This window comes from Chiloscyllium plagiosum, unplaced genomic scaffold (assembly GCF_037043375.1).
Source record: "Chiloscyllium plagiosum isolate Xiang-an unplaced genomic scaffold, Cpla_swu_hap1 HiC_scaffold_21, whole genome shotgun sequence".
In the NCBI taxonomy this organism is placed as follows: domain Eukaryota; kingdom Metazoa; phylum Chordata; class Chondrichthyes; order Orectolobiformes; family Hemiscylliidae; genus Chiloscyllium; species Chiloscyllium plagiosum.
In genome coordinates this window covers 2,693,111-2,719,108 of record NW_028270159.1, presented here as the reverse complement: position 1 = coordinate 2,719,108, position 25,998 = coordinate 2,693,111, and the positions used below count along the sequence as shown (strand labels likewise).

Sequence of the window (25,998 nt, the reverse complement as noted above, 5' to 3'; positions counted from 1 at the left end):
CGACAGTGTGGCACTCCCTCAGCACTGACCCTCCGACAGTGTGGCACTCCCTCAGCATTGACCCTCCGACAGTGTCCACTCCCTCAGCACTGACCCTCCGACAGTGTGGCACTCCCTCAGCACTGACCCTCCGACAGTGTGGCACTCCCTCAGCATTGACCCTCCGACAGTGTGGCACTCCCTCAGCCCTGACCCTCCGACAGTGCGGCACTCCCTCAGCATTGACCCTCCGACAGTGTGGCACTCCCTCAGCACTGACCCTCCGAAGGTGCGGCACTCCCTCAGCACTGACCCTCCGACAGTGCGGCACTCCCTCATCGCTGACCCTCCGACAGTGCGGCACTCACTCAGCGCTGACCCTCCGACAGTGCGGCACTCACTCAGCGCTGACCCTCCGACAGTGCAGGGTGCAGGGCCTGTCTCTGAAATCCCTTTCACCTCACATTATCCCAGACTCTTTGTGTATTGTATTGGCTGCTCATATTAAACAGCATGGTGCTCCCTTTGGTGCACCTCCCAGTGTTTCTTGGACCACCTCGCCCACACCCCCACTGTGATCCCAGAGTCCCCCACCATGTTCTCTGATTTCCCCCCCTTTCCTTCCCATGCTCTCTGACCCATCCCCGTGCCGTGATCTTGGACATTTCCTCTTGTCTCTGGTGATTTTGGTCTTCATGTTTTGGATGTGTTTTTTTCTCCTAGTGAACATGATGTTGGAGATGATATCTATGACTGTGTCCCTTGTGAGAGCGATGGGGATGATATTTACGAGGACATCATCAAGGTGGAAGTTCGCCAACCCATGGTAAACATAGAGACTGCTGCACTGCCCACACAGTCACCCGGTCACCAGAGCAGATAGTGCCTCACATTCAAAGCCCAGAGTATTTACCTGGCGCCCCTGGGGGTGGCAGGGGTGGATGCAGTGGTCACTGTACCCTGACACTCCTATTGCATCTCTGCACCTTCTGCCAGCTCTCCTGCCCTCCATCTCCTCCTGTCCTCTATGAAGTAAAGTTCTGTTTTCTCGTCTTACTTGGCGTTTGAGAAAGATTTAAATGGTGATGAAAGTGTGTAATTTCTGTGACAAAGAATTGCACGGCTCTGTATCAATTTGCTTTGAGATAGGGAGGCTCTGGGATGAACTGTGTTTCTGCTGCGATTTTACTGAAACCTCTTTGATTTTCCGATGCTGCAGGTCAGGTACATGCAGGTAAGACACACAATCGGTCTCCCCTGACCAATCCCCTGCTCATTCCATACTCCCCGTGGATCCTCATTTCTTAAACCATTACGTTGAAATTTAGAGTTTGCTTCATTACAGAAATGTTGCGTTAAATTGGAAATAACTCTGGGTCCATTGGTCAGTGACATCACTCAAGGCTGTCTCCTCCAGCCTGGTGCCATCTGCCCCTCACTACCTCACCACCTCCACCTCCTCACCTACCCCCACTAATCGGTCTTCTTTCCACGGGCACTCCCTATCTCCACACACCCCCCTCTCCCTTATCACCTCACCACCTCCATCCCGCTCCTCACCCTCCTCATCACACAGCCCCTCCATACATACTCCTCACCCCACAGTCTCCTCACCCCCTGTCTCCTCACCCCACAGTCTCCTCACTCCCTCATCTCCTCACCCCGTCGTCTCCTCACCCCCTGTCTCCTCACCCCCTCGTCTCCTCACCCCCTCGTCTCCTCACCCCCTGTCTCCTCACCCCCTCGTCTCCTCACCCCCTCGTCTCCTCACCCCCTCGTCTCCTCACCCCCTGTCTCCTCACCCCCTCGTCTCCTCACCCCCTCGTCTCCTCACCCCCTCGTCTCCTCACCCCCTCGTCTCCTCACCCCCTGTCTCCTCACCCCCTGTCTCCTCACCCCCTCGTCTCCTCACCCCCTCGTCTCCTCACCCCCTCGTCTCCTCACCCCCTGTCTCCTCACCCCCTCGTCTCCTCACCCCCTCGTCTCCTCACCCCCTGTCTCCTCACCCCCTGTCTCCTCACCCCCTCGTCTCCTCACCCCCTCGTCTCCTCACCCCCTCGTCTCCTCACCCCCTGTCTCCTCACCCCCTCGTCTCCTCACCCCCTCGTCTCCTCACCCCCTGTCTCCTCACCCCCTCGTCTCCTCACCCCCTGTCTCCTCACCCCCCTGTGTCCTCACCCCCTGTCTCCTCACCCCCCGTGTCCTCGCCCCCCCGTGTCCTCGCCCCCCCCGTGTCCTCGCCCCCCCCGTGTCCTCGCCCCCCCGTGTCCTCGCCCCCCCGTGTCCTCGCCCCCGTGTCCTCGCACCCCATCTCCTCATCCTCCCCCGTCTCCTCATCCTCCCCCGTCTCCTCATCCTCCCCCGTCTCCTCATCCTCCCCCGTCTCCTCATCCTCCCCCGTCTCCTCATCCTCCCCCGTCTCCTCACCCGCCCCGTCTCCTCACCCCCCCCCGTCTCCTCACCCGCCCCCGTCTCCTCACCCCCCCCCTGTCTCCTCGCCCCCCTGTCTCCTCGCCCCCCTGTCTCCTCGCCCCCCCTGTCTCCTCACCCCCCCCCGTCTCCTCACCCCCCCCCGTCTCCTCACCCCCCCCCGTCTCCTCACCCCCCCCGTCTCCTCACCCCCCCCGTCTCCTCGCCCCCCCCCGTCTCCTCGCCCCCCTGTCTCCTCGCCCCCCCGTCTCCTCACCCCCCCCGTCTCCTCACCCCCCCCGTCTCACCTCACACCTACCCCCTCAAATCCTTGCCCCCCCCCCACGCCGGTTTCCTTGACCCTCTCCTCCTCTGTGTCTGCTTGTTCTTACTACCAGTAATTTGTTGTTGTTTTTATTTAACAGAAGTTGGGGATGACTGAGGACGATAAGAGGAACTGCTGCCTTCTCGAGATCCAAGAGACTGAGGCCAAGTATTACAAAACCCTTGAAGACATTGAGAAAGTAAGTGTCAGCCACCAGTTCATTTATAACCCCCAGACAGTGAAACAATAATCCCACTGCTCTGACAGTGCCCACTCCCTCAGCACTGACCCTCCGACAGTGCCCACTCCCTCAGCACTGACCCTCCGACAATGCAGCAATCCCTCAGCACTGACCCTCCGACAGTGCGGCGCTCCCTCAGCACTGACCCTCCGACAGTGCGGCGCTCCCTCAGCACTGACCCTCCGACAGTGCGGCGCTCCCTCAGCACTGACCCTCCGACAGTGCGGCGCTCCTTCAGCACTGACCCTCCGACAGTGCGGCGCTCCCTCAGCACTGACACTCCGACAGTGCGGCGGTCCCTCAGCACTGACCCTCCGACAGTGCGGCGCTCCCTCAGCACTGACCCTCCGACAGTGCGGCGCTCCCTCAGCACTGACCCTCCGACAGTGCGGCGCTCCCTCAGCACTGACCCTCCGACAGTGCGGCGCTCCCTCAGCACTGACCCTCCGACAGTGCGGCGCTCCCTCAGCACTGACCCTCCGACAGTGCGGCGCTCCCTCAGCACTGACCCTCCGACAGTGCGGCGCTCCCTCAGCACTGACCCTCCGACAGTGCGGCGCTCCCTCAGCACTGACCCTCCGACAGTGCGGCGCTCCCTCAGCACTGACCCTCCGACAGTGCGGCGCTCCCTCAGCACTGACCCTCGGACAGTGCGGCGCTCCCTCAGCACTGACCCTCGGACAGTGCGGCGCTCCCTCAGCACTGACCCTCGGAAAGTGCGGCGCTCCCTCAGCACTGACCCTCGGACAGTGCGGCGCTCCCTCAGCACTGACCCTCCGACAGTGCGGCGCTCCCTCAGCACTGACCCTCCGACAGTGCGGCGCTCCCTCAGCACTGACCCTCCGACAGTGCGGCGCTCCCTCAGCACTGACCCTCCGACAGTGCGGCGCTCCCTCAGCACTGACCCTCCGACAGTGCGGCGCTCCCTCAGCACTGACCCTCCGACAGTGCGGCGCTCCCTCAGCACTGACCTTCTGACAGTGCCCACTCCCTCAGCACTGACACTCCGACAGTGCCCACTCCCTCAGCACTGACCCCTCGACAGTGCGGCGCTCCCTCAGCACTGACCCTCCGACAGTGCGGCGCTCCCTCAGCACTGACCCTCCGACAGTGCGGCGCTCCCTCAGCACTGACCCTCCGACAGTGCGGCGCTCCCTCTGCACTGACCCTCCGACAGTGCGGCGCTTCCTCTGCACTGACCCTCCGACAGTGCGGCGCTCCCTCTGCACTGACCCTCCGACAGTGCGGCGCTTCCTCTGCACTGACCCTCCGACAGTGCGGCGCTCCTTCTGCACTGACCCTCCGACATTGCGGCGCTCCCTCAGCACTGACCCTCCGACAGTGCGGCGCTCCCTCAGCACTGACCCTCCGACAGTGCCCACTCCCTCAGCACTGACCCTCCGACAGTGCCCACTCCCTCAGCACTGACCCTCCGACAGTGCGGCGCTCCCTCAGCACTGACCCTCTGACAGTGCGGCGCTCCCTCAGCACTGACCCTCCGACAGTGCGGCGCTCCCTCAGCACTGACCCTCCGACAGTGCGGCGCTCCCTCAGCACTGACCCTCCGACAGTGCGGCGCTCCCTCAGCACTGACCCTCCGACAGTGCGGCGCTCCCTCAGCACTGACCCTCCGACAGTGCGGCACTCCCTCAGCGCTACAGTGGGTTTTTCAGCCTGGTTTACGGCCTCGGGCTTGAATCCAGAAGCTCCCTGCTCATAATGTGCCATGCCTGTTGTTGCTGACACAGTCGCTGCTGGTCTTGGTGAAGCTGATGGGGCTGTTGTTGGTGTTGGTTTTTATGGATTTGGAAGGAGACAGTTTGCAGTGTTTGATCAGGGGCTGACAGCCTGTTGTCTGGGAGAATGGGTTAGTGTGAATTCTTTTCCCTTGCCTCTTGTGTGAGTCACTTTGTTTGTGTGCCTATTGCAGAATTACATGATCCCATTAAAGGCTGTCCTCACTCCCCAAGAAATGGAGGCTGTGTTCATCAACCTTGAGGTACATGATTCTTGTTTCCTGTTTTATTTCTATAAGTATGACTTCCTCCTGTTTTAAATCAGTCACAAAACCAGTGGGTATGGAAATGGTAGTTATTAGATTAGATTCCCGATAGTATGGAAACAGGCCCTTTGGCCCACCCGGTCCACACTGACCCTCCGAAGAGTAACACGCCCAGACCCATTCCCCTATCCTATATTTACCCCTGACTAATGCACCTAACACTACGGGCAATTTAGCATGGCCAATTTCTCCTGACCTGCACATCTTCCGATTGTGGGAGGAAACTGGAGCACCCGGAGGAAACCCACGCAGACACGGGGAGAATGTGCAAACTCCACACAGACAGTCGCCCGAGGCTGGAATCGAACCTGGGTCCCTGGCGCTGTGTTAATATTACTGGGGGAGCAATGCAGAGATGTACTTCAAATCCCACCACTGTAGCTGGGAAACTTAAAATTCCATTTATTCAATAATTGGTGTGAGTTTATTCCCTGAGTTGGTGAGAGTAGGCTGTTGTATGGCACTGACAGTGAGGGTTGAACCCTCCCCTTGGCTCTGGTAGTTCACGGGGTTGCAGCTTCCATGTGCCTCTGGGCTGTATAACCAGCTATCACTCTCTCCAATGAAACAAAGTACTTGACCTTTGTGAAGCAACCACGTTGTTGTGGAACATCCCTAGTCTACATGGCAAAGTGGTTCACTCCTAACTGCCTTCTGACCTGACCCAACAAGATGCTTATTTTGACTTGGAGAAGATGACTTCACAGCACCTTCTCACGGACAGTTAGGGATCCTAGCCATCAAAGTACACAGCCTGTGAATGAATAAAAATCAATAGTCTAGTCTTTACATTCCCCTTATGTGAGGAAGGATGGTCTGGTGATGCAGGGAGTGCAACAAAGCTTCACAACACTGACCCCTGGGGTACCAGGACTGACATAGGAAGAGAGACTGAATCGGTTAGGACTGTGTTTGCTGGGGAATAAAGGGGAATCTTACAGAAATATATAAAATTGTAGCAGCACTAGACAACTGAAATGCAGCAAGGATGTTCCTGACAACCAGGGAATCCAGAACCAGGTCGGCCATTTCAGACTGAGATGAGGAGAAATGTCTTCACCCAGAGAGTGGGGACCCTCAGGAATCCTCTGCCATAGAAAGTGGTTGAGGCTAAAACAATACTTTAAAAGGAGTTAGGTATGTTTCCTGGGCCAGAGGGATCAAAGGGAATGGGGAGAAATCAGGAACAGGAGACTGATTTGGATGATCAGCCACGATCACATTGAATGATGGAGCAGATTCAATGGGCTGAAGGGCCTACTGCTGCTCCTTGTTTCTTGTTCAGTGAGCTGAGCTGGAGAGAGGCTTTGCTGAACACCACGAGGAATTGTTCTCCTAACACAATCATTCTGTCTCTGTTGCAGGAATTAATCCGGGTGCATTACAGTTTACTGAGAGCCATTGACCTGGCAGCAATTTCAGGAGGGAACACACTTTACAAAGTCTTCCTTGATTTCAAAGAACGGTAAGAACACTCAAAGTCAGGCATTATTTTGCCTTTCTCTGTCTGTCTGTCTCTCTCTCTCATCTTTCTCCTCATTTCCTTTTTCTCCACTTGCTTCTCTCTCCAACTTTCCTCGCCTCTTTCTTTCACATCTCTCGCTCTCTCATTCTCCCTCTCTCTCTCTTGCTCTCTATACTAGTGCCTCTAAATTAGAGTCAGTGCAAGTATCTCTCTCCCAGTCCAAAGGTGTGACACTATTGTTTTGATGTTCTGCAATTTGAATTAACCAAGCTTGGCATTCTGGAGAGTGTGAGGGGAACTCCTGTAGTTGATGTGCGATGTTTAATGTGTTGTGATGGAAGGATCTCACTGGTTCATCCCATGCAGTGATTGCAGTCATTATGGAGCAGATCAAAGAGTCATACACCACAGAGACGGACCCTTTGGTCCTCGCAATCCATGCTGACCATGTTCCCAAACTAACCTAGTCCCACTTGCCTGCGTTTGGCCCCTATGCCTCTGAACCTTTTTTATCCATGAACTTACGAGGAGAAAGTGAGGTCTGCAGATGCTGGAGATCAAAGTTGAAACTTTATTGCTGGAACAGCACAGCAGGTCAGGCAGCATCCAGGGAACAGGAGATTCGACGTTTCGGGCACAGGCCGACGAAGGGCCCGAAGAAGGGCCTGTGCCCGAAACGTCGAATCTCCTGTTCCCTGGATGCTGCCTGACCTGCTGTGCTGTTCCAGCAATAAAGTTTCAACTTATCCATGAACTTAACCAAATGTCTTTTAAACGTTGTTACTGTACCCACATCCACCACTTCCTCTGGCATTTCATTTCACACATGAGCCATTCTATGTGTCAACAAAAAAGGTACCCTTTGGGTCCTTTTGAAATCTCCTCTCACCTTCAAATATGCCCACTTGTTTTGAACTCCCCCCCCCCCCCTCCCCCCCCAGGGAAATAACCTTTTGCTATTGATCTTCTCTATGCCCCACATGATTCTATAAACCTCTGGAATGTCACCCTTCAACCTCCTATGCTCCAGTGAAAAAAGTTCCCAGCCTATTTTAATAACAAACTCTCCATTACCGGCAACATCCTGGTCAATCTGTTCTGAATCCTCTCCAATTTAATAATATCCTTCCTAGTAACAGGGCAACCAGAACTGTACACAGTATTCCAGAAGAGACCTCACCAACATCTTGTACAATGTCAACATGATTTTCCAACTTCTATCCTCAAAGGTCTGAGCAATGAAGGCAAGCAAGCTTCACCTCTTCATAACCATCCTGTCTAACTGTGCTGCAAATTTCAAAGAATTATGTACCTGAACCCTGAGGTGGCTTTGTCCTCCAACACAACCCTCCAACACAACCTAGGACCCTACCATTAATTGGATAAGTCCTCCCCCGACATTTTGGTTGAACAAACAGTTTCTTGCATATTTCCAAATTAAACTCCAGCTGCCACTTCTCAGCCCATTGACCCAATTGATGAAGATCTCTTTGTAATCTTAGATATCCTTCTTCACTGTCCGCTCTGCCATCAGTTCTGGTGTCTCCCGCAAACTTACTAATCATTACCTTCTACATTCATTGAAATCACTTATATAACTGTATACAGTACTGGTCACCCTGTTATTAGGAAGGATATTATTAAATTGAAGAGGTTTCAGAAGAGATTTACCAGAATGTTGCTGGGAATGGAGAGTTTATTATAAAATAGGCTGGGACTTTTTTCACAGGGGCAGTGTAGGTTGAGGGGTGACATTATAAAGGTTTATAAAATCATGTGGGGTAAAGAGAAGATCAATAACCAGGGTCTTTCCCTTCCATAAATGATAAACAAAAGCAGATCCCACACTGGTCTGAGAATGAAACAGTGATTTCTCAATTGGTTGTAACATTCTCCATCCTGCACTCTCATATTCACAGGTAAATTCCCAAATACACAAGGAATAAATAATTGCCCAATCGTGAAATACCTACTACATGTCAATACAACAGATTGCCAAGATATAACAGCAGGTTCAGTGATAAATTCACCTTCCCTCATAAACTATCCTGACCGCGCTGTTTATTGCTTCACTGTGATCTCGGGATCCTTCGGGGCGGTCATTGGGAAGAATCTGATCTCAGGAATATCCAACAAGTCAGTGCTGATCGCTGACCGGTGCCCCGTGGGTCAGTGCTGAATCGCTGACCGGTGCCAGTGTGGGTCAGTGCTGATCGCTGACCGGTGCCCCGTGGGTCAGTGCTGAATCGCTGACCAGTGCCCCGTGGGTCAGTGCTGAATCGCTGACCGGTGCCCCGTGGGTCAGTGCTGAATCGCTGACCGGTGCTCCATGGGTCAGTGCTGAATCGCTGACCGGTGCCCTGTGGGACAGTGCTGAATCGCTGACCGGTGCTCCATGGGTCAGTGCTGAATCGCTGACCGGTGCCCTGTGGGACAGTGCTGAATCGCTGACCGGTGCTCCATGGGTCAGTGCTGAATCACTGACCGGTGCCCCATGGGTCAGTGCTGAATCGCTGACTGGTGCTCCATGGGTCAGTGCTGAATCACTGACCGGTGCCCCATGGGTCAGTGCTGATCGCTGACCGGTGCCCTGTGGGTCAGTATCAATCGCTGGCCAGTGCCTCGTGGGTCAGTATCGATCGCTGACCGGTGCCAGTGTGGGTCAGTGCTGATCGCTGACTGGTGCCCCATGGGTCAGTGCTGAATCGCTGACCAGTGCCCCATGGGTCAGTGCTGAATCACTGACCGGTGCCCCATGGGTCAGTGCTGAACGGTGACCGGTGCTCTGTGGGTCAGTGCTGAATCGCTGACTGGTGCCATGTGGGTCAGTATCAATCGCTGGCCAGTGCCTCGTGGGTCAGTATCGATCGCTGACCGGTGCCAGTGTGGGTCAGTGCTGATCGCTGACCGGTGCCCCGTGGGTCAGTACTGATCATTGACCGGTGCCCTGTGAGTCAGTATCGATCGCTGACCAGTGCCATGTGGGTCAGTATCGATTGCTGACCGGTACCCCATGGGTCAGTACTGATCATTGACCGGTGCCCTGTGGGTCAGTATCAATCGCTGGCCAGTGCCTCGTGGGTCAGTATCGATCGCTGACCGGTGCCAGTGTGGGTCAGTGCTGATCGCTGACCGGTGCCCTGTGGGTCAGTACTGATCATTGACCGGTGCCCTGTGAGTCAGTATCAATCGCTGACCAGTGCCATGTGGGTCAGTATCGATTGCTGACCGGTACCCCATGGGTCAGTACTGATCATTGACCGGTGCCCTGTGGGTCAGTATCAATCGCTGACTGGTGCCCTGTGGGTCAGTGCCGATCGCTGACCGGTGCCCCGTGGGTCAGTATCAATCGCTGACCAGTGCCCCGTGGGTCAGTGCTGAATCGCTGACCGGTGCCCCGTGGGTTAGTGCTGAATCGCTGACCGGTGCTCCATGGGTCAGTGCTGAATCGCTGACCAGTGCCCTGTGGGTCAGTGCTGAATCACTGACCGGTGCCCCATGGGTCAGTGCTGAATCGCTGACCGGTGCCCCATGGGTCAGTGCTGAATCGCTGACCGGTGCTCCATGGGTCAGTGCTGAATCACTGACCGGTGCCCCATGGGTCAGTGCTGATCGCTGACCGGTGCCCTGTGGGTCAGTATCAATCGCTGGCCAGTGCCTCGTGGGTCAGTATCGATCGCTGACCGGTGCCAGTGTGGGTCAGTGCTGATCGCTGACTGGTGCCCCATGGGTCAGTGCTGAATCGCTGACCGGTGCCCCATGGGTCAGTGCTGAATCACTGACCGGTGCCCCATGGGTCAGTGCTGAATCGCTGACCGGTGCCCCATGGGTCAGTGCTGAATCACTGACCGGTGCCCCATGGGTCAGTGCTGAACGGTGACCGGTGCTCTGTGGGTCAGTGCTGAATCGCTGACTGGTGCCATGTGGGTCAGTATCAATCGCTGGCCAGTGCCTCGTGGGTCAGTATCGATCGCTGACCGGTGCCAGTGTGGGTCAGTGCTGATCGCTGACCGGTGCCCCGTGGGTCAGTACTGATCATTGACCGGTGCCCTGTGAGTCAGTATCGATCGCTGACCAGTGCCATGTGGGTCAGTATCGATTGCTGACCGGTACCCCATGGGTCAGTACTGATCATTGACCGGTGCCCTGTGGGTCAGTATCAATCGCTGGCCAGTGCCTCGTGGGTCAGTATCGATCGCTGACCGGTGCCAGTGTGGGTCAGTGCTGATCGCTGACCGGTGCCCTGTGAGTCAGTATCGATCGCTGACCAGTGCCATGTGGGTCAGTATCGATTGCTGACCGGTACCCCATGGGTCAGTACTGATCATTGACCGGTGCCCTGTGGGTCAGTATCAATCGCTGACTGGTGCCCTGTGGGTCAGTGCCGATCGCTGACCGGTGCCCCGTGGGTCAGTATCAATCGCTGACCGGTGCCCTGTGGGTCAGTGCCGATCGCTGACCGGTGCCCTGTGGGTCAGTGCCGATCGCTGACTGGTGCCCCGTGAGTCAGTATCAATCGCTGACTGGTGCACAGTGGGTCAGTGCTGGTCGCTGACCGGTGCCCCATGCGTCAATACTGATCATTCACCGGTGCCCTATGGATCCGTATCAATCGCTGACCGGTGCCCTGTGGGTCAGTGCCGATCGCTGACCGGTGCCCTGTGGGTCAGTATTGATTGCTGAGCGGTGCCCCATGGGTCAGTGCTGATCACTGACCGGTGCCCCGTGGGTCAGGGCTGATTGCTGACCGGTGCCCCGTGGATCGGTGCTGGTCACTGACCGGTGCCCTGTGGGTCAGTGCTGATCGCTGACCGGTGCCCTGTGGGTCAGTGCCAATCGCTGACCGGTGCCCCGTGGGTCAGTATCGATCGCTGACTGGTGCCCCGTGGGTCAGTGCCGATCGCTGACCGGTGCCCTGTGGGTCAGTGCTGGTCGCTGACCGGTGCCCCGTGGGTCAGTGCTGATCGCTGACCGGTGCCCTGTGGTCAGTATTGATTGCTGACCGGTGCCCCATGGTCAGTGCCAATCGCTGACCGGTGCCCCGTGAGTCAGTATCGATCGCTGGTTGGTGCCCTGTGGGTCAATGCTGATCACAGACCGGTGCCCTGTGGGTCAGTGCCGATTGCTGACCGGTGCCCAGTGGGACAGTGCCGATCGCGGACCGGTGCCCCGTGAATCAGTATCGATCGCTGACCGGTGCCCCATGAATCAGTGCTGATCACTGACCGGTGCACTGTGGGTCAGTCTCAATCGCTGGCCAGTGCCTCGTGGGTCAGTATCGATCACTGACCGGTGCCAGTGTGGGTCAGTGCTGATCGCTGACCGACGCCGCGTGAGTCAGTGCTGATCGCTGACCGGTGCGCCGTGGGTCAGTATTGATCGCTGCCCGGTGCCCTGTGAGTCAGTGCTGATCACTGACCGGTGCCCTGTGGGTCAGTGCTGATTGCTGACCGGTGCCCTGTGGGTCAGTGCTGATCGCTGACCGGTGCCCTGTGGGTCAGTGCTGATCACTGACCGGTGCCCAATGGATCAGTATCATTCGCTGACCGGTGCCCAATGGGTCAGTATGATCGCTGACCGGTGGCCAATGGGTCAGTATGATTGCTGACCGGTGCCCAATAGGTCAGTATGATGGCTGACTGGTGCCCCGTGGGTCAGTGCTGGTCATTGACTGGTGCCCCGTGGGTCAGTGCTGAATCGCTGACCGGTGCCATGTGGGTCAGTATCAATCGCTGGCCTGTGCCTCGTGGGTCAGTATCGATCGCTGACCGGTGCCAGTGTGGGTCAGTGCTGATCGCTGACCGGTGCCCCGTGGGTCAGTACTGATCATTGACCGGTGCCCTGTGAGTCAGTATCGATCGCTGACCAGTGCCATGTGGGTCAGTATCGATTGCTGACCGGTACCCCATGGGTCAGTACTGATCATTGACCGGTGCCCTGTGGGTCAGTATCAATCGCTGACTGGTGCCCTGTGGGTCAGTGCCGATCGCTGACCGGTGCCCCGTGGGTCAGTATCAATCGCTGACCGGTGCCCTGTGGGTCAGTGCCGATCGCTGACCGGTGCCCTGTGGGTCAGTGCCGATCGCTGACTGGTGCCCCGTGAGTCAGTATCAATCGCTGACTGGTGCACAGTGGGTCAGTGCTGGTCGCTGACCGGTGCCCCATGCGTCAATACTGATCATTCACCGGTGCCCTATGGATCCGTATCAATCGCTGACCGGTGCCCTGTGGGTCAGTGCCGATCGCTGACCGGTGCCCTGTGGGTCAGTATTGATTGCTGAGCGGTGCCCCATGGGTCAGTGCTGATCACTGACCGGTGCCCCGTGGGTCAGGGCTGATTGCTGACCGGTGCCCCGTGGATCGGTGCTGGTCACTGACCGGTGCCCTGTGGGTCAGTGCTGATCGCTGACCGGTGCCCTGTGGTCAGTATTGATTGCTGACCGGTGCCCCATGGTCAGTGCCAATCGCTGACCGGTGCCCCGTGAGTCAGTATCGATCGCTGGTTGGTGCCCTGTGGGTCAATGCTGATCACAGACCGGTGCCCTGTGGGTCAGTGCCGATTGCTGACCGGTGCCCAGTGGGACAGTGCCGATCGCGGACCGGTGCCCCGTGAATCAGTATCGATCGCTGACCGGTGCCCCATGAATCAGTGCTGATCACTGACCGGTGCACTGTGGGTCAGTCTCAATCGCTGGCCAGTGCCTCGTGGGTCAGTATCGATCACTGACCGGTGCCAGTGTGGGTCAGTGCTGATCGCTGACCGACGCCGCGTGAGTCAGTGCTGATCGCTGACCGGTGCGCCGTGGGTCAGTATTGATCGCTGCCCGGTGCCCTGTGAGTCAGTGCTGATCACTGACCGGTGCCCTGTGGGTCAGTGCTGATTGCTGACCGGTGCCCTGTGGGTCAGTGCTGATCGCTGACCGGTGCCCTGTGGGTCAGTGCTGATCACTGACCGGTGCCCAATGGATCAGTATCATTCGCTGACCGGTGCCCAATGGGTCAGTATGATCGCTGACCGGTGGCCAATGGGTCAGTATGATTGCTGACCGGTGCCCAATAGGTCAGTATGATGGCTGACTGGTGCCCCGTGGGTCAGTGCTGGTCATTGACTGGTGCCCCGTGGGTCAGTGCTGAATCGCTGACCGGTGCCATGTGGGTCAGTATCAATCGCTGGCCTGTGCCTCGTGGGTCAGTATCGATCGCTGACTGGTGCCAGTGTGGGTCAGTGCTGATCGCTGACCGGTGCCCCGTGGGTCAGTACTGATCATTGACCGGTGCCCTGTGAGTCAGTATCGATCGCTGACCAGTGCCATGTGGGTCAGTATCGATTGCTGACCGGTACCCCATGGGTCAGTACTGATCATTGACCGGTGCCCTGTGGGTCAGTATCAATCGCTGACTGGTGCCCTGTGGGTCAGTGCCGATCGCTGACCGGTGCCCCGTGGGTCAGTATCAATCGCTGACCAGTGCCCTGTGGGTCAGTGCCGATCGCTGACCGGTGCCCCGTGGGTCAGTATCAATCGCTGACCGGTGCCCTGTGGGTCAGTGCTGATCGCTGACCGGTGCCTTGTGGGTCAGTGCCGATCGCTGACTGGTGCCCCGTGAGTCAGTATCAATTGCTGACCGGTGCACCGTGGGTCAGTGCTGGTCGCTGACCGGTGCCCCATGCGTCAATACTGATCATTCACCGGTGCCCTATGGATCCGTATCAATCGCTGACCGGTGCCCTGTGGGTCAGTGCCGATCGCTGACCGGTGCCCTGTGGGTCAGTATTGATTGCTGAGCGGTGCCCCATGGGTCAGTGCTGATCACTGACCGGTGCCCCGTGGGTCAGGGCTGGTTGCTGACCGGTGCCCCGTGGGTCGGTGCTGGTCACTGACCGGTGCCCTGTGGGTCAGTGCTGATCGCTGACCGGTGCCCTGTGGGTCAGTGCCAATCGCTGACCGGTGCCCCGTGGGTCAGTATCGATCGCTGACTGGTGCCTCGTGGGTCAGTATCGATCGCTGACCGGTGCCAGTGTGGGTCAGTGCTGATCGCTGACTGGTGCCCCATGGGTCAGTGCTGAATCGCTGACCGGTGCCCCATGGGTCAGTGCTGAATCACTGACCGGTGCCCCATGGGTCAGTGCTGATCGCTGACCGGTGCTCTGTGGGTCAGTGCTGAATCGCTGACCGGTGCCATTCGCTGACCGGTGCCCAATGGGTCAGTATGATCGCTGACCGGTGCCCAATAGGTCAGTATGATTGCTGACCGGTGCCCAATAGGTCAGTATGATCGCTGACTGGTGCCCCGTGGGTCAGTGCTGGTCATTGACTGGTGCCCCGTGGGTCAGTGCCAATCACTGACCGGTGCCCTGTGGGTCAGTATCAATCGCTGGCCAGTGCCCCGTGGGTCAGTATTAATTGCTAACTGGTGCCCTGTGGGTCAGTATCGATTGCTGACCGGTGCCCCGAGGTTCAGTGCTGGTCGCTGACCAGTGCCCCGTGGGTCAATACTGATCATTGACCGGTGCCCCATGGGTCATTGCTGATCGCTGACCGGTGCCCCGTGGGTCAGTATCGATCGCTGACTGGTGCCCCGTGGGTCAGTATCGATCGCTGACCAGTGCCCCGTTGGTCAGTGCTTATCGCTGACCGGTGCCCCGTGGGTCAGTGCTGATCGCTGACCTGTGTCCCGTGGTTCAGTATCGATCACTGACCGGTGCCCTGCAGGTCAGTATCAATTGCTGATCGGTACCTCGTGGGTCAGTGCTGGTCACTGACCGGTGCCCCGTGGGTCAGTACTGATTATTGACCAGTGCCCCGTGAATCAGTATCGATCGCTGACCGGTGCCCCGTTGGTCAGTGCCGATCGCTGACCGGTGCCCTGTGGGTCAGTGCTGATCACTGACCGGTGCCCCGTTGGTCAGTGCTGATCGCTGACCGGTGCCCCGTGGGTCAGTGCCGATTGCTGACCGGTGTCCCGTGGGTCAATGCTGATCGCTGACCGGTGCCCCGTGGGTCAGTGCCGATTGCTGACCGGTGCCCCGTGGGTCAGTGCTGATCGCTGACCGGTGCCCCGTGGGTCAGTGCCGATCACTGACCGGTGCCATGTGGGTCAGTGCCGATCGCTGACTGGTGCCCCATGGGTCAGTGCCGATTGCTGACCGGTGTCCCATGGGTCAATGCTGATCGCTGACCGGTGCCCCGTGGGTCAGTGCCGATTGCTGACCGGTGCCCCGTGGGTCAGTGCTGATCGCTGACCGGTGCCCCATGGGTCAGTGCCGATCGCTGACCGGTGCCCCGTGGGTCAGTGCTGATCGCTGACTGGTGCCCTGTGGGTCAGTGCCGATTGCTGACCGGTGCCCCGTGGGTCAGTGCTGATCGCTGACCGGTGCCCCATGGGTCAGTGCCGATCGCTGACCGGTGCCCCGTGGGTCAGTGCCGATCGCTGACCGGTGCCCCGTGGGTCAGTGTTGAACCCTGACCGGTGCTCAGCATGTTTCCTGTTGTGGTGAGAACCAGCTGAATTGTTTTCTGGTGTGAGCTGGTTAAATAATGGTCAGGAAGATGGGGTTATATATCTGTGTGTGATGTGGGAACTGCTGAGTGCAGATCAGGTGATGGAGCTATTTCTTTGTGAACTGTAAACGTCCTTCAGGCAATCCTGGGCTCGAGGGGTGGAGAGTGCGGATGGGAAAAACCGCACGATTACAAAACATGTTCTCTTTCGCAAATATCCCTCATTCAAAATTTGTCTTTGGTTTAAGGGTCATCGTTGAAGTTTGGAAGGTAATGGTGGAGGATTCAGCTCAGGGTTGTGCGAGCTTGGTTTGTGATTCGGATATGTGGTCTGAGACAGTCCAGGAGCCAAATTGCATTGACCAGTCACAGAGAGGTCCAGGTCTGGTTAGCTACTCCACCCGTCCATCTCCTGTGGCACAGAACTGGAACAGGTTTGGGAGCGCATTCTGCAATGTACAATACAGGCTGTGGCTCTCAGAGAGGCAGCTCAATGTTGGAAATCTGAAATAATAGCAGAAAGCATGAAAAGGAGAAGGTTAAACTTAAGAGTGGTCTTCAGAGAGTAGTGGAGTGGTGGTTTTTGAAATACAATTTCGAGTAGCCGTAGCCTAGTATAATTATGGCTGGCTGTTAATTCTGAGACCCAGACAATGTTTTGGAGTTTGAATCCTGCCATAGCAGATGGTGAAATTTGAACACAGTAAAAATCTGGAATTAAAAGTTTTAATCATGATCATGAAATCGTTATTGATTGTTGGAAAAGCCATTTGGGGAGGAAGCTGCCATCCCTACCTGGTCTGGCCTGCATGTGACTTCAGACCCACAGCAATGTGTTGGACCCTTAGGGGTAATACATACTGGCTTTGTCAGCAGCATTCTCATCCTGTCCTTCCCTGATTCAGAAACTCCCTCGCAGACCCTCTCAGTGGGGATAAACTCGTCCCTATCCCGTTCAGCACCACCCATTCAGATATCTAATCCAATCCCCTTTTCACAAATAAAATCAATACATTTGGAGTGGGTAACTGTATCTCCTCTCGATGGTGTTATGGTCATATGAGTGGATCATGTTAATAAACTGGAAATTGCCCAGTGTTCTCTCATAACAAGTTACTACAATGGGGTGTGTGCTCTCAGGCACCAGGAAATACTCTGTCACTGGACCTGACAGACTGCTCCATCCATGGGAGGGCTGAGTGTGAGAGACAAGAGGACACTGCCCCTCATAAACCCCCCCCCCATGTCCCTTGTTACCCCACCCCCTGATCAAATCTGTATTTCTGTTGTAGGTTGTTGATTTACGGCAAATATTGCAGTCAGATGGAAAATTCCCAAAAGACATTAGATCAACTCCTGTCTTCCCGAGAGGAAATCCGGAGTAAGATTGAGGTAAATAAAACCATAGGCTGTAAGTTGGGGGGGAGGGGGTGCTGAGAGATGATGGAGGGCAATGGAAATAATTCCTAAGTTTGCTCTTCCATCTCTCCCCCGCGGTGGTCTCTCACTGTCTCCGCCAGCCGTCTATGCACGTCCCTACCCCCTCCCCCCTCTGATAGTTCCCCTTCCCCTCCCTATCCAGCCCTGATGCCGTCCCTCTCGTACCCAGTCTGGGAAATGCTAGATCTGGCTGTGACCCTGCAATTCCTCCTCCCACAGCTTCACTGGACACACAGAGAGTGAGAGAGAGAATCAGAGGGGCTCTATTCTGTGTGTTTTTCATTGTGGTCCAGGGATTCATTGCTCTGTTTCCTTTGTGCAGGAGTGCACCCTGAAAGTTCAGGATGGCAAGTTCAAGCTGCAGGATCTGCTGGTGGTGCCCATGCAGCGAGTACTCAAGTATCATCTCTTACTGAAGGTACGTGTCAGCTGGTGCCACTGACCTCTCACACACTGGGTCACAGGTCATAGGTTCACTCAGTCTGGACACACTGACCCCTCGTGTGTAACTGGGAAGAATTTGTGCTGACCAACACGGTGGTCTGTGCCCCACCCACTCGAACCTGTGATGTCATTGAGACTGGGGTCAAACAGCTGAGAGACAGAGATGGTCATCTCAAGTTGATGTTGTTTCTCTCCTAGGAACTGCTGAGCCACTCGAGTGAGCGTCCAGAGAAGCAGCAACTGAAGGAAGCGTTAGAGGCGATGCAGGTCAGCCCAGAGGGTGCAGAATGTGTTCAGAAACCAGATTCTCAAGTTGTTATTCTACATTTAAAGAGACACTGACCTTTCCATCCTAGCCTGAAAATCTTAGATTCACTTCACGGTTTCCACTTGTTACCCATGGCTGTTTTTGTCTGAACCCGTTGTCAACCCTGTAATTGCCCTCCTGAATATGTCCCCTTCCAATTGCCCTGTTTTCACCTCTGCCTTTTTGTGTGTGTAAAAAAAACCTGTGGTCAATCCAAACATGCACAGTCAACTCAACTCACTGTCATACTGCACACTCTCACACCTTGTACTCGCAGTTGTCCCTGCGCTCGCACGCACACACACCCCATTTACTAGGCAATGCTGATATTGGCCTTAGCTCCCTGGCTGGGTGGGTAACTGATGTTGTCCAGCATTCTGTATGAAAACCAGGATGTGATTCTGTGTGCTGCCGATGTGGTGAAGTAGCAAGTGAGGTTTCAGTGCTGCATTTCACAAAGAAACACAACAAACTTGTGGTTAAGGTGCTGTATTTGGGAGACGGGTGCTTCGGACACACAGACAGGATCACGTATTCGATCCATCAGCTTTGGTCAGTGATGGACAAGGTCGCCACCGAGGCCTGGTGCCTGGTACTGCCAGCTGATTGCAATCATTAACTGGTGCATTCCAGAGCTGGGATCAGTCCAGTCTTTACACAAGGAAAGAAAAACTGGTCACAAACTAGACAGCAGCTTCATGTCAGAGGTTCAGTTCAGGATAACTCCGTATCTTGCCAGTGAGAACTGCTCAGGTTGATGTCTGAAGTGATTGTGTGTGTGCATGCATCGGGGAATTTGTGTCAAACGTGATTGTGTGTCTGTGTGTGTGTGTGTCTGTGTGTGTGTGTCTCTGTGTGTGTGTCTGTGTGTGTGTGTGTGTGTGTGTGTGTGTGTGTGTCTCTGTGTGTGTGTGTCTGTGCGCACGCGCGGTTTGAATATGTATGTATGAGGTGGTGAGGGGGCTGTGTCTGAAGTGATGGCATATGTTGTTATGTTTCAGGATCTGGCGATGTACATCAACGAAGTTAAAAGGGACAACGAAACCCTGAAGAAGATCTCGGAATTCCAGTGTTCAATAGAGAATCTGGTGGGTGCAGAGAGATGGGTGATCGATCAGAGAGTGTGTGACACGGGGAGATGGGTGATCGATCAGAGAGTGTGTGACACGGGGAGATGGGTGATCGATCAGAGAGTGTGTGACACGGGGAGATGGGTGATCGATCAGAGAGTGTGTGACACGGGGAGATGGGTGATCGATCAGAGAGTGTGTGACACGGGGAGATGGGTGATCGATCAGAGAGTGTGTGACACGGGGAGATGGGTGATTGATCAGAGAGTGTGTGACACGGCGAGATGGATGATCGATCAGAGAGTGTGTGACACGGGGAGATGGGTGATCGATCAGAGAGTGTGTGACACGGGGAGATGGGTGATCGATCAGAGAGTGTGTGACACGGCGAGATGGGTGATCGATCAGAGAGTGTGTGACACGGAGATGGGTGATCGATCAGAGAGTGTGTGACACGGGGAGATGGGTGATCGATCAGAGAGTGTGTGACACGGCGAGATGGGTGATCGATCAGAGAGTGTGTGACACGGAGATGGGTGATCGATCAGAGAGTGTGTGACACGGCGAGATGGGTGATCGATCAGAGAGTGTGTGACACGGCGAGATGGGTGATCGATCAGAGAGTGTGTGACACGGGGAGATGGGTGATCGATCAGAGAGTGTGTGACACGGAGATGGGTGATCGATCAGAGAGTGTGTGACACGGCGAGATGGATGATCGATCAGAGAGTGTGTGACGCGGGGAGATGGGTGATCGATCAGAGAGTGTGAGACACTGGGAGATGGGTGATCGATCAGAGAGTGTGTGACACGGGGAGATGGGTGATCGATCAGAGAGTGTGTGACACGGAGATGGGTGATCGATCAGAGAGTGTGTGACACGGCGAGATGGGTGATCGATCAGAGAGTGTGTGACACGGCGAGATGGGTGATCGATCAGAGAGTGTGTGACACGGGGAGATGGGTGATCGATCAGAGAGTGTGTGACACGGAGATGGGTGATCGATCAGAGAGTGTGTGACACGGCGAGATGGATGATCGATCAGAGAGTGTGTGACGCGGGGAGATGGGTGATCGATCAGAGAGTGTGAGACACTGGGAGATGGGTGATCGATCAGAGAGTGTGTGACACGGGGAGATGGTTGATCGATCAGAGAGTGTGAGATAAGGGGAGATGGGTGATCGATCAGAGAGTGTGAGATAAGGGGAGATGGATGATTGATCAGAGTATGTGTGACACGGGGGTTATGGGAGGGGAGGTGAGAGATCCATCAGCAGTTGTTCTGGGCACAGCCCCTCACTCAAATTGGAAGAAATAAGTTCAGTGGCAGGACAAGATCACTCAATCCTCAGGCTTGTTCAGTCATTCAGTAGGATCATGACTGCCTTGATCATCCTTCATTCATACCCCCCCCCCCCCCCCCCCCATCCCATAACCTTGTTGCTTAACAAGAATTGACATACGCCTTCCTTCAAACATATTCAAGCAGTTCTCAATGCCTTTGGAGGAGGAGAGTTCAGAACATTCAGCGAGAAAAATATCTCCATCTCTGTGTCTTTAAATGTGACCTCGGATGTTTAAATAGTCACCTCCTAGTTTTAGATTCTCCCACAGGAAGGAGTATCCGTATCGAGGCAAAATTCAGGAATATTGGAAATCTGAAACTTACTGCAGTGTTAGAGAAACTCAACAGGTCTGGCAGCATCTGTAGGCAGAGAAACAGAGTTCTTCAGAACTCATTTCTCCACGTCCACTGTGTCAAGCTCCCTCAATATCTTATGTTTGAATCTTACTCTTCTAACCTCGAGCCTGTTGCAAGTGCAGGCTGTCCAAACTTTCCCGTAAGACAGTGTGTCCAGGGATTTGTTGAGTGAGCCTTCTCTGAACCGCTTCCAATGTATTTACATTTTCACCCTCCCTTAAATAAGGAGACCCACACTGAAGGCTGGACTCCTGATGTGATCGCACCAGTGCCCTGTAGAACTGAGGCACAGCCTCCTTTTCCTATCCGGTTCCCTTTACAACCAAATAACATTTGATTGGTTTGTTGAATTGCTTGTTGTACTTGCACATGAACATTGTGAATCACGAACGAGGACACCTGGATCCCTCTGCAATCCCACGTCATTTAGATCATCGTTTGTTTATTATTCTGAAAAAATGGACGGTTTTATAATTTTCCACTTGGTATTCCATTTCTCACATTTTTGTGCACTCACCTAACTTATCCATGTGTTGGTGTAGCCTCCTTCGTCGTCTTCAGAACTTAGTTCTTCCTGTTTTTGTCCCATTAGAAAACTTAGTAACTGTGTCGCCATCCCTTCATCCACTGTAAATTGTAAAATGTTGAGGCCCCTGCATATCATTACTGCAGTTTAACTCCAGTAAGTTGGTTAAACATGATTTCCTTTTCATAAATGCATGTTGGCTCTGCCTGATTACCTTGAACTGATCCAAGTGCTTTGTTATAAGGTCTTTATAATAATTGTTTCAAACATTTTCACTGTGACACATGTTAAACTAACCAGCTAGTATTTTCCTGCCTTTCTCACCTTCTGAATAAAGGAGTTACATTCTCTATCTTCCAGTCTAATGGGACTGTCCCTGAATCAAGGGAATTTCGGAAAATTATAACCAATGCATCAGTGATCTTGTAGTCAGTTCATTTCAAACCCTCCAATGGAAGTCCATCAGACCCAGGTGCTTGTCTGTTACACTTCCAACAATTTACTCAGTCCCACAGCCCAGTGTTTGTGACTTTCCTGAGTTTTTCCCTCCATTCCACTTCCTGATTTATTGCTGTTTCTGGGATGTTACTTGTATCCTTTACAGTGAAGACCTGATCAGTGAATGTGCCATCTCATTATTATTATTATTTAATAATATCTCAGTCTGACTTTTGACAGGGCTAAGTTGATAAGTTTGCTGCTACCTCTAATTTGAGATAGCCAAGGATGAGAATTCACCCTGGAATTTTTCTCTTACTCAAATTTAACTATTTCTATCGCTTGGAATTGTCCCATTTATTGTCCAGTGAACTGTCCTGTATTCTGCCATTCACTTCCCCCTCTGCTTTGGTGTTGGACAATTGCAAAGACTAACCCTCTTTGGGCATGTTGGTCATTGGCCTCCTGCTGATTGCAGCCAGAGTTTGGTTATTGCCCAGCTCCCACTCAGGTAATGACTGTGGTTCTGATGGAAAGTCCTCTGAGTAACTGTGAGAGATCACTGGGCTGGGGTACATGCAGCATCAGGGCAGGGATGGGGTGATAGCACGAGGGGGAGGGGGAGTGTCTGCAGTTAGGGCATCTGTGGGGTGGGGGTTTCTATGGCTGAGGCGCAGTTGTTTGCCGGAGACCAGAGGGTCTATGCAGGGAGGGGAGGGTGAGTGTGGGGTGGGGAGAGTGGGTGGGTGTGAGGGGAGGGAGGATGAGTGTAGACTGTATTTGGCAAATCAAAGTTTGTCACCCCCTTTGATTTGACAGCACACATCTCTGGAGAATTATGGGAGGCCGAAGATTGACGGTGAATTAAAAGTCTGCTCCATAGTTAACCGAACAAAACAGGATCGGTGAGTGTGTCCCAGGTTAAAGTTCAGTGTGTGTGGGAGCCGTACCCCAGTGAGAGTCACAGTGTGTGGGAGCTGTACCCCAGTGAGAGTCAGTGTGTGTGGGAGTGTACCCCAGGGAGAGTCAGTGTGTGTGGGAACTGTACCCCAGTGAGAGTCAGTGTGTGTGGGACCGTACCCCAGTGAGAGTCAGTGTGTGTGGGAGCCATACCCCAGTGAGAGTCAGTGTGTGTGGGACTGTACCCCAGTGAGAGTCAGTGTGTGTGGGAGTGTACCCCAGTGAGAGTCAGTGTGTGTGGGACCGTACCCCAGTGAGAGTCAGTGTGTGTGGGAGCCATACCCCAGTGAGAGTCAGTGTGTGTGGGACTGTACCCCAGTGAGAGTCAGTGTGTGTGGGAGTGTACCCCAGTGAGAGTCAGTGTGTGTGGGACTGTACCCCAGTGAGAGTCAGTGTGTGTGGGACTGTACCCCAGTGAGAGTCAGTGTGTGTGGGAGCTGTACCCCAGTGAGAGTCAGTGTGTGTGGGAGCTGTACCCCAGTGAGAGTCAGTGTGTGTGGGAGTGTACCCCAGTGAGAGTCAGTGTGTGTGGGAGTGTACCCCAGTGAGAGTCAGTGTGTGTGGGACTGTACCCCAGTGAGAGTCAGTGTGTGTGGGAGCTGTACCCCAGTGAGAGTCAGTGTGTGTGGGAGTGTACCCCAGTGAGAGTCAGTGTGTGTGGGACTGTACCCCAGTGAGAGTCAGTGTGTGTGGGACTGTACCCCAGTGAGAGTCAGTGTGTGTGGGAGTGTACCCCAGTGAGAGTCAGTGTGTGTGGGAGTGTACCCCAGTGAGAGTCAGTGAGTGTGGGAGCTGTACCTCAGTGAGAGTCAGTGTGTGTGGGAGTGTACCCCAGTGAGAGTCAGTGTGTGTGGGAGCCGTACCCCAGTGAGAGTCAGTGTGTGTGGGACTGTACCCCAGTGAGAGTCAGTGTGTGTGGGACTGTACCCCAGTGAGAGTCAGTGTGTGTGGGAGTGTACCCCAGTGAGAGTCAGTGTGTGGGAGCTGTACCCCAGTGAGAGTCAGTGTGTGTGGGACTGTACCCCAGTGAGAGTCAGTGTGTGTGGGACTGTCCCCCAGTGAGAGTCAGTGTGTGTGGGAGCTGTACTCAGTGAGAGTCAGTGTGTGTGGGACTGTACCCCAGTGAGAGTCAGTGTGTGTGGGAGTGTACCCCAGTGAGAGTCAGTGTGTGTGGGACCGTACCCCAGTGAGAGTCAGTGTGTGTGGGAGCCATACCCCAGTGAGAGTCAGTGTGTGTGGGACTGTACCCCAGTGAGAGTCAGTGTGTGTGGGAGTGTACCCCAGTGAGAGTCAGTGTGTGTGGGACTGTACCCCAGTGAGAGTCAGTGTGTGTGGGACTGTACCCCAGTGAGAGTCAGTGTGTGTGGGAGCTGTACCCCAGTGAGAGTCAGTGTGTGTGGGAGCTGTACCCCAGTGAGAGTCAGTGTGTGTGGGAGTGTACCCCAGTGAGAGTCAGTGTGTGTGGGAGTGTACCCCAGTGAGAGTCAGTGTGTGTGGGACTGTACCCCAGTGAGAGTCAGTGTGTGTGGGAGCTGTACCCCAGTGAGAGTCAGTGTGTGTGGGAGTGTACCCCAGTGAGAGTCAGTGTGTGTGGGACTGTACCCCAGTGAGAGTCAGTGTGTGTGGGACTGTACCCCAGTGAGAGTCAGTGTGTGTGGGAGTGTACCCCAGTGAGAGTCAGTGTGTGTGGGAGTGTACCCCAGTGAGAGTCAGTGAGTGTGGGAGCTGTACCTCAGTGAGAGTCAGTGTGTGTGGGAGTGTACCCCAGTGAGAGTCAGTGTGTGTGGGAGCCGTACCCCAGTGAGAGTCAGTGTGTGTGGGACTGTACCCCAGTGAGAGTCAGTGTGTGTGGGAGCTGTACCCCAGTGAGAGTCAGTGTGTGTGGGAGCTGTACCCCAGTGAGAGTCAGTGTGTGTGGGAGCTGTACCCCAGTGAGAGTCAGTGTGTGTGGGACTGTACCCCAGTGAGAGTCAGTGTGTGTGGGACTGTACCCCAGTGAGAGTCAGTGTGTGTGGGAGCCGTACCCCAGTGAGGGTCAGTGTGTGTGGGAGCTGTACCCCAGTGAGAGTCAGTGTGTGTGGGAGCTGTACCCCAGTGAGAGTCAGTGTGTGTGGGAGCCGTACCCCAGTGAGAGTCAGTGTGTGTGGGACTGTACCCCAGTGAGAGTCAGTGTGTGGGAGCTGTACCCCAGTGAGAGTCAGTGTGTGTGGGAGCTGTACCCCAGTGAGAGTCAGTGTGTGTGGGACTGTACCCCAGTGAGAGTCAGTGTGTGTGGGACTGTACCCCAGTGAGAGTCAGTGTGTGTGGGAGCCGTACCCCAGTGAGGGTCAGTGTGTGTGGGAGCTGTACCCCAGTGAGAGTCAGTGTGTGTGGGAGCTGTACCCCAGTGAGAGTCAGTGTGTGTGGGAGCCGTACCCCAGTGAGAGTCAGTGTGTGTGGGACTGTACCCCAGTGAGAGTCAGTGTGTGCGGGACTGTACCCCAGTGAGAGTCAGTGTGTGTGGGACTGTACCCCAGTGAGAGTCAGTGTGTGTGGGAGCCGTACCCCAGTGAGAGTCAGTGTATGTGGGAGCCGTACCCCAGTGAGGGTCAGTGTGTGTGGGAGCTGTACCCCAGTGAGAGTCAGTGTGTGTGGGGGTGGGGGGGGAGGTGGGTGCTGGTGGAGGTAGAAATTAACTCACATGGTTGTGTATTTTGTGGTATTTGAGTGAGATTTCTTATGGAATGATCTGGATTGTTGCTTTTTTATCTTTCAGATACTTGTTTCTCTTTGATAAAGCAGTGATTGTGTGTAAGAGGAAAGGTTACAGCTATGAGCTAAAAGAGACAATTGATCTACAGGCTCATAAAGTAACTGATGACCCAATGAACAACAAGGATTTACGGAAGGTGTGTGTGAATCCCCAACTCCGTGTTGGAGCTTCCCAGAGAAGCAACTTACTGGGGCAATGGAGTCACTGTCTTTCAGACTCTACGGTGAATAGGCTGGAGATGTCAGCAATGGGTGGATTGTATTGGGGGGTGGATTGTCTTGGGGGGTGGATTGTATTGGGGGGTGGATTGTATTGGGGGGTGGATTGTCTTGGGGGGTGGATTGTATTGGGGGGTGGATTGTATTGGGGGGTGGATT

At 54.8% G+C, this 25,998-nt stretch overlaps 1 protein-coding gene across 6 annotated transcripts in view; it reads left to right on the top strand.

The window, feature by feature from the left end:
• The window catches only part of vav2 (vav guanine nucleotide exchange factor 2), a 216,647-nt gene that overhangs the window by 104,098 nt on the left and 86,551 nt on the right, over window positions 1-25,998 (top strand). For all 6 annotated transcript variants that reach the window (XM_087998128.1, XM_087998124.1, XM_087998129.1 and 3 more), the window contains exons 5-14: window positions 703-805; window positions 2,814-2,912; window positions 4,885-4,953; window positions 6,381-6,481; window positions 17,274-17,373; window positions 17,744-17,839; window positions 18,064-18,132; window positions 19,174-19,260; window positions 22,729-22,814; window positions 25,625-25,757. In XM_087998128.1, coding sequence (XP_087854254.1) covers window positions 703-805; window positions 2,814-2,912; window positions 4,885-4,953; window positions 6,381-6,481; window positions 17,274-17,373; window positions 17,744-17,839; window positions 18,064-18,132; window positions 19,174-19,260; window positions 22,729-22,814; window positions 25,625-25,757 — 943 coding nt within the window. The remainder of the gene's footprint in view (window positions 1-702; window positions 806-2,813; window positions 2,913-4,884; window positions 4,954-6,380; window positions 6,482-17,273; window positions 17,374-17,743; window positions 17,840-18,063; window positions 18,133-19,173; window positions 19,261-22,728; window positions 22,815-25,624; window positions 25,758-25,998) is intronic.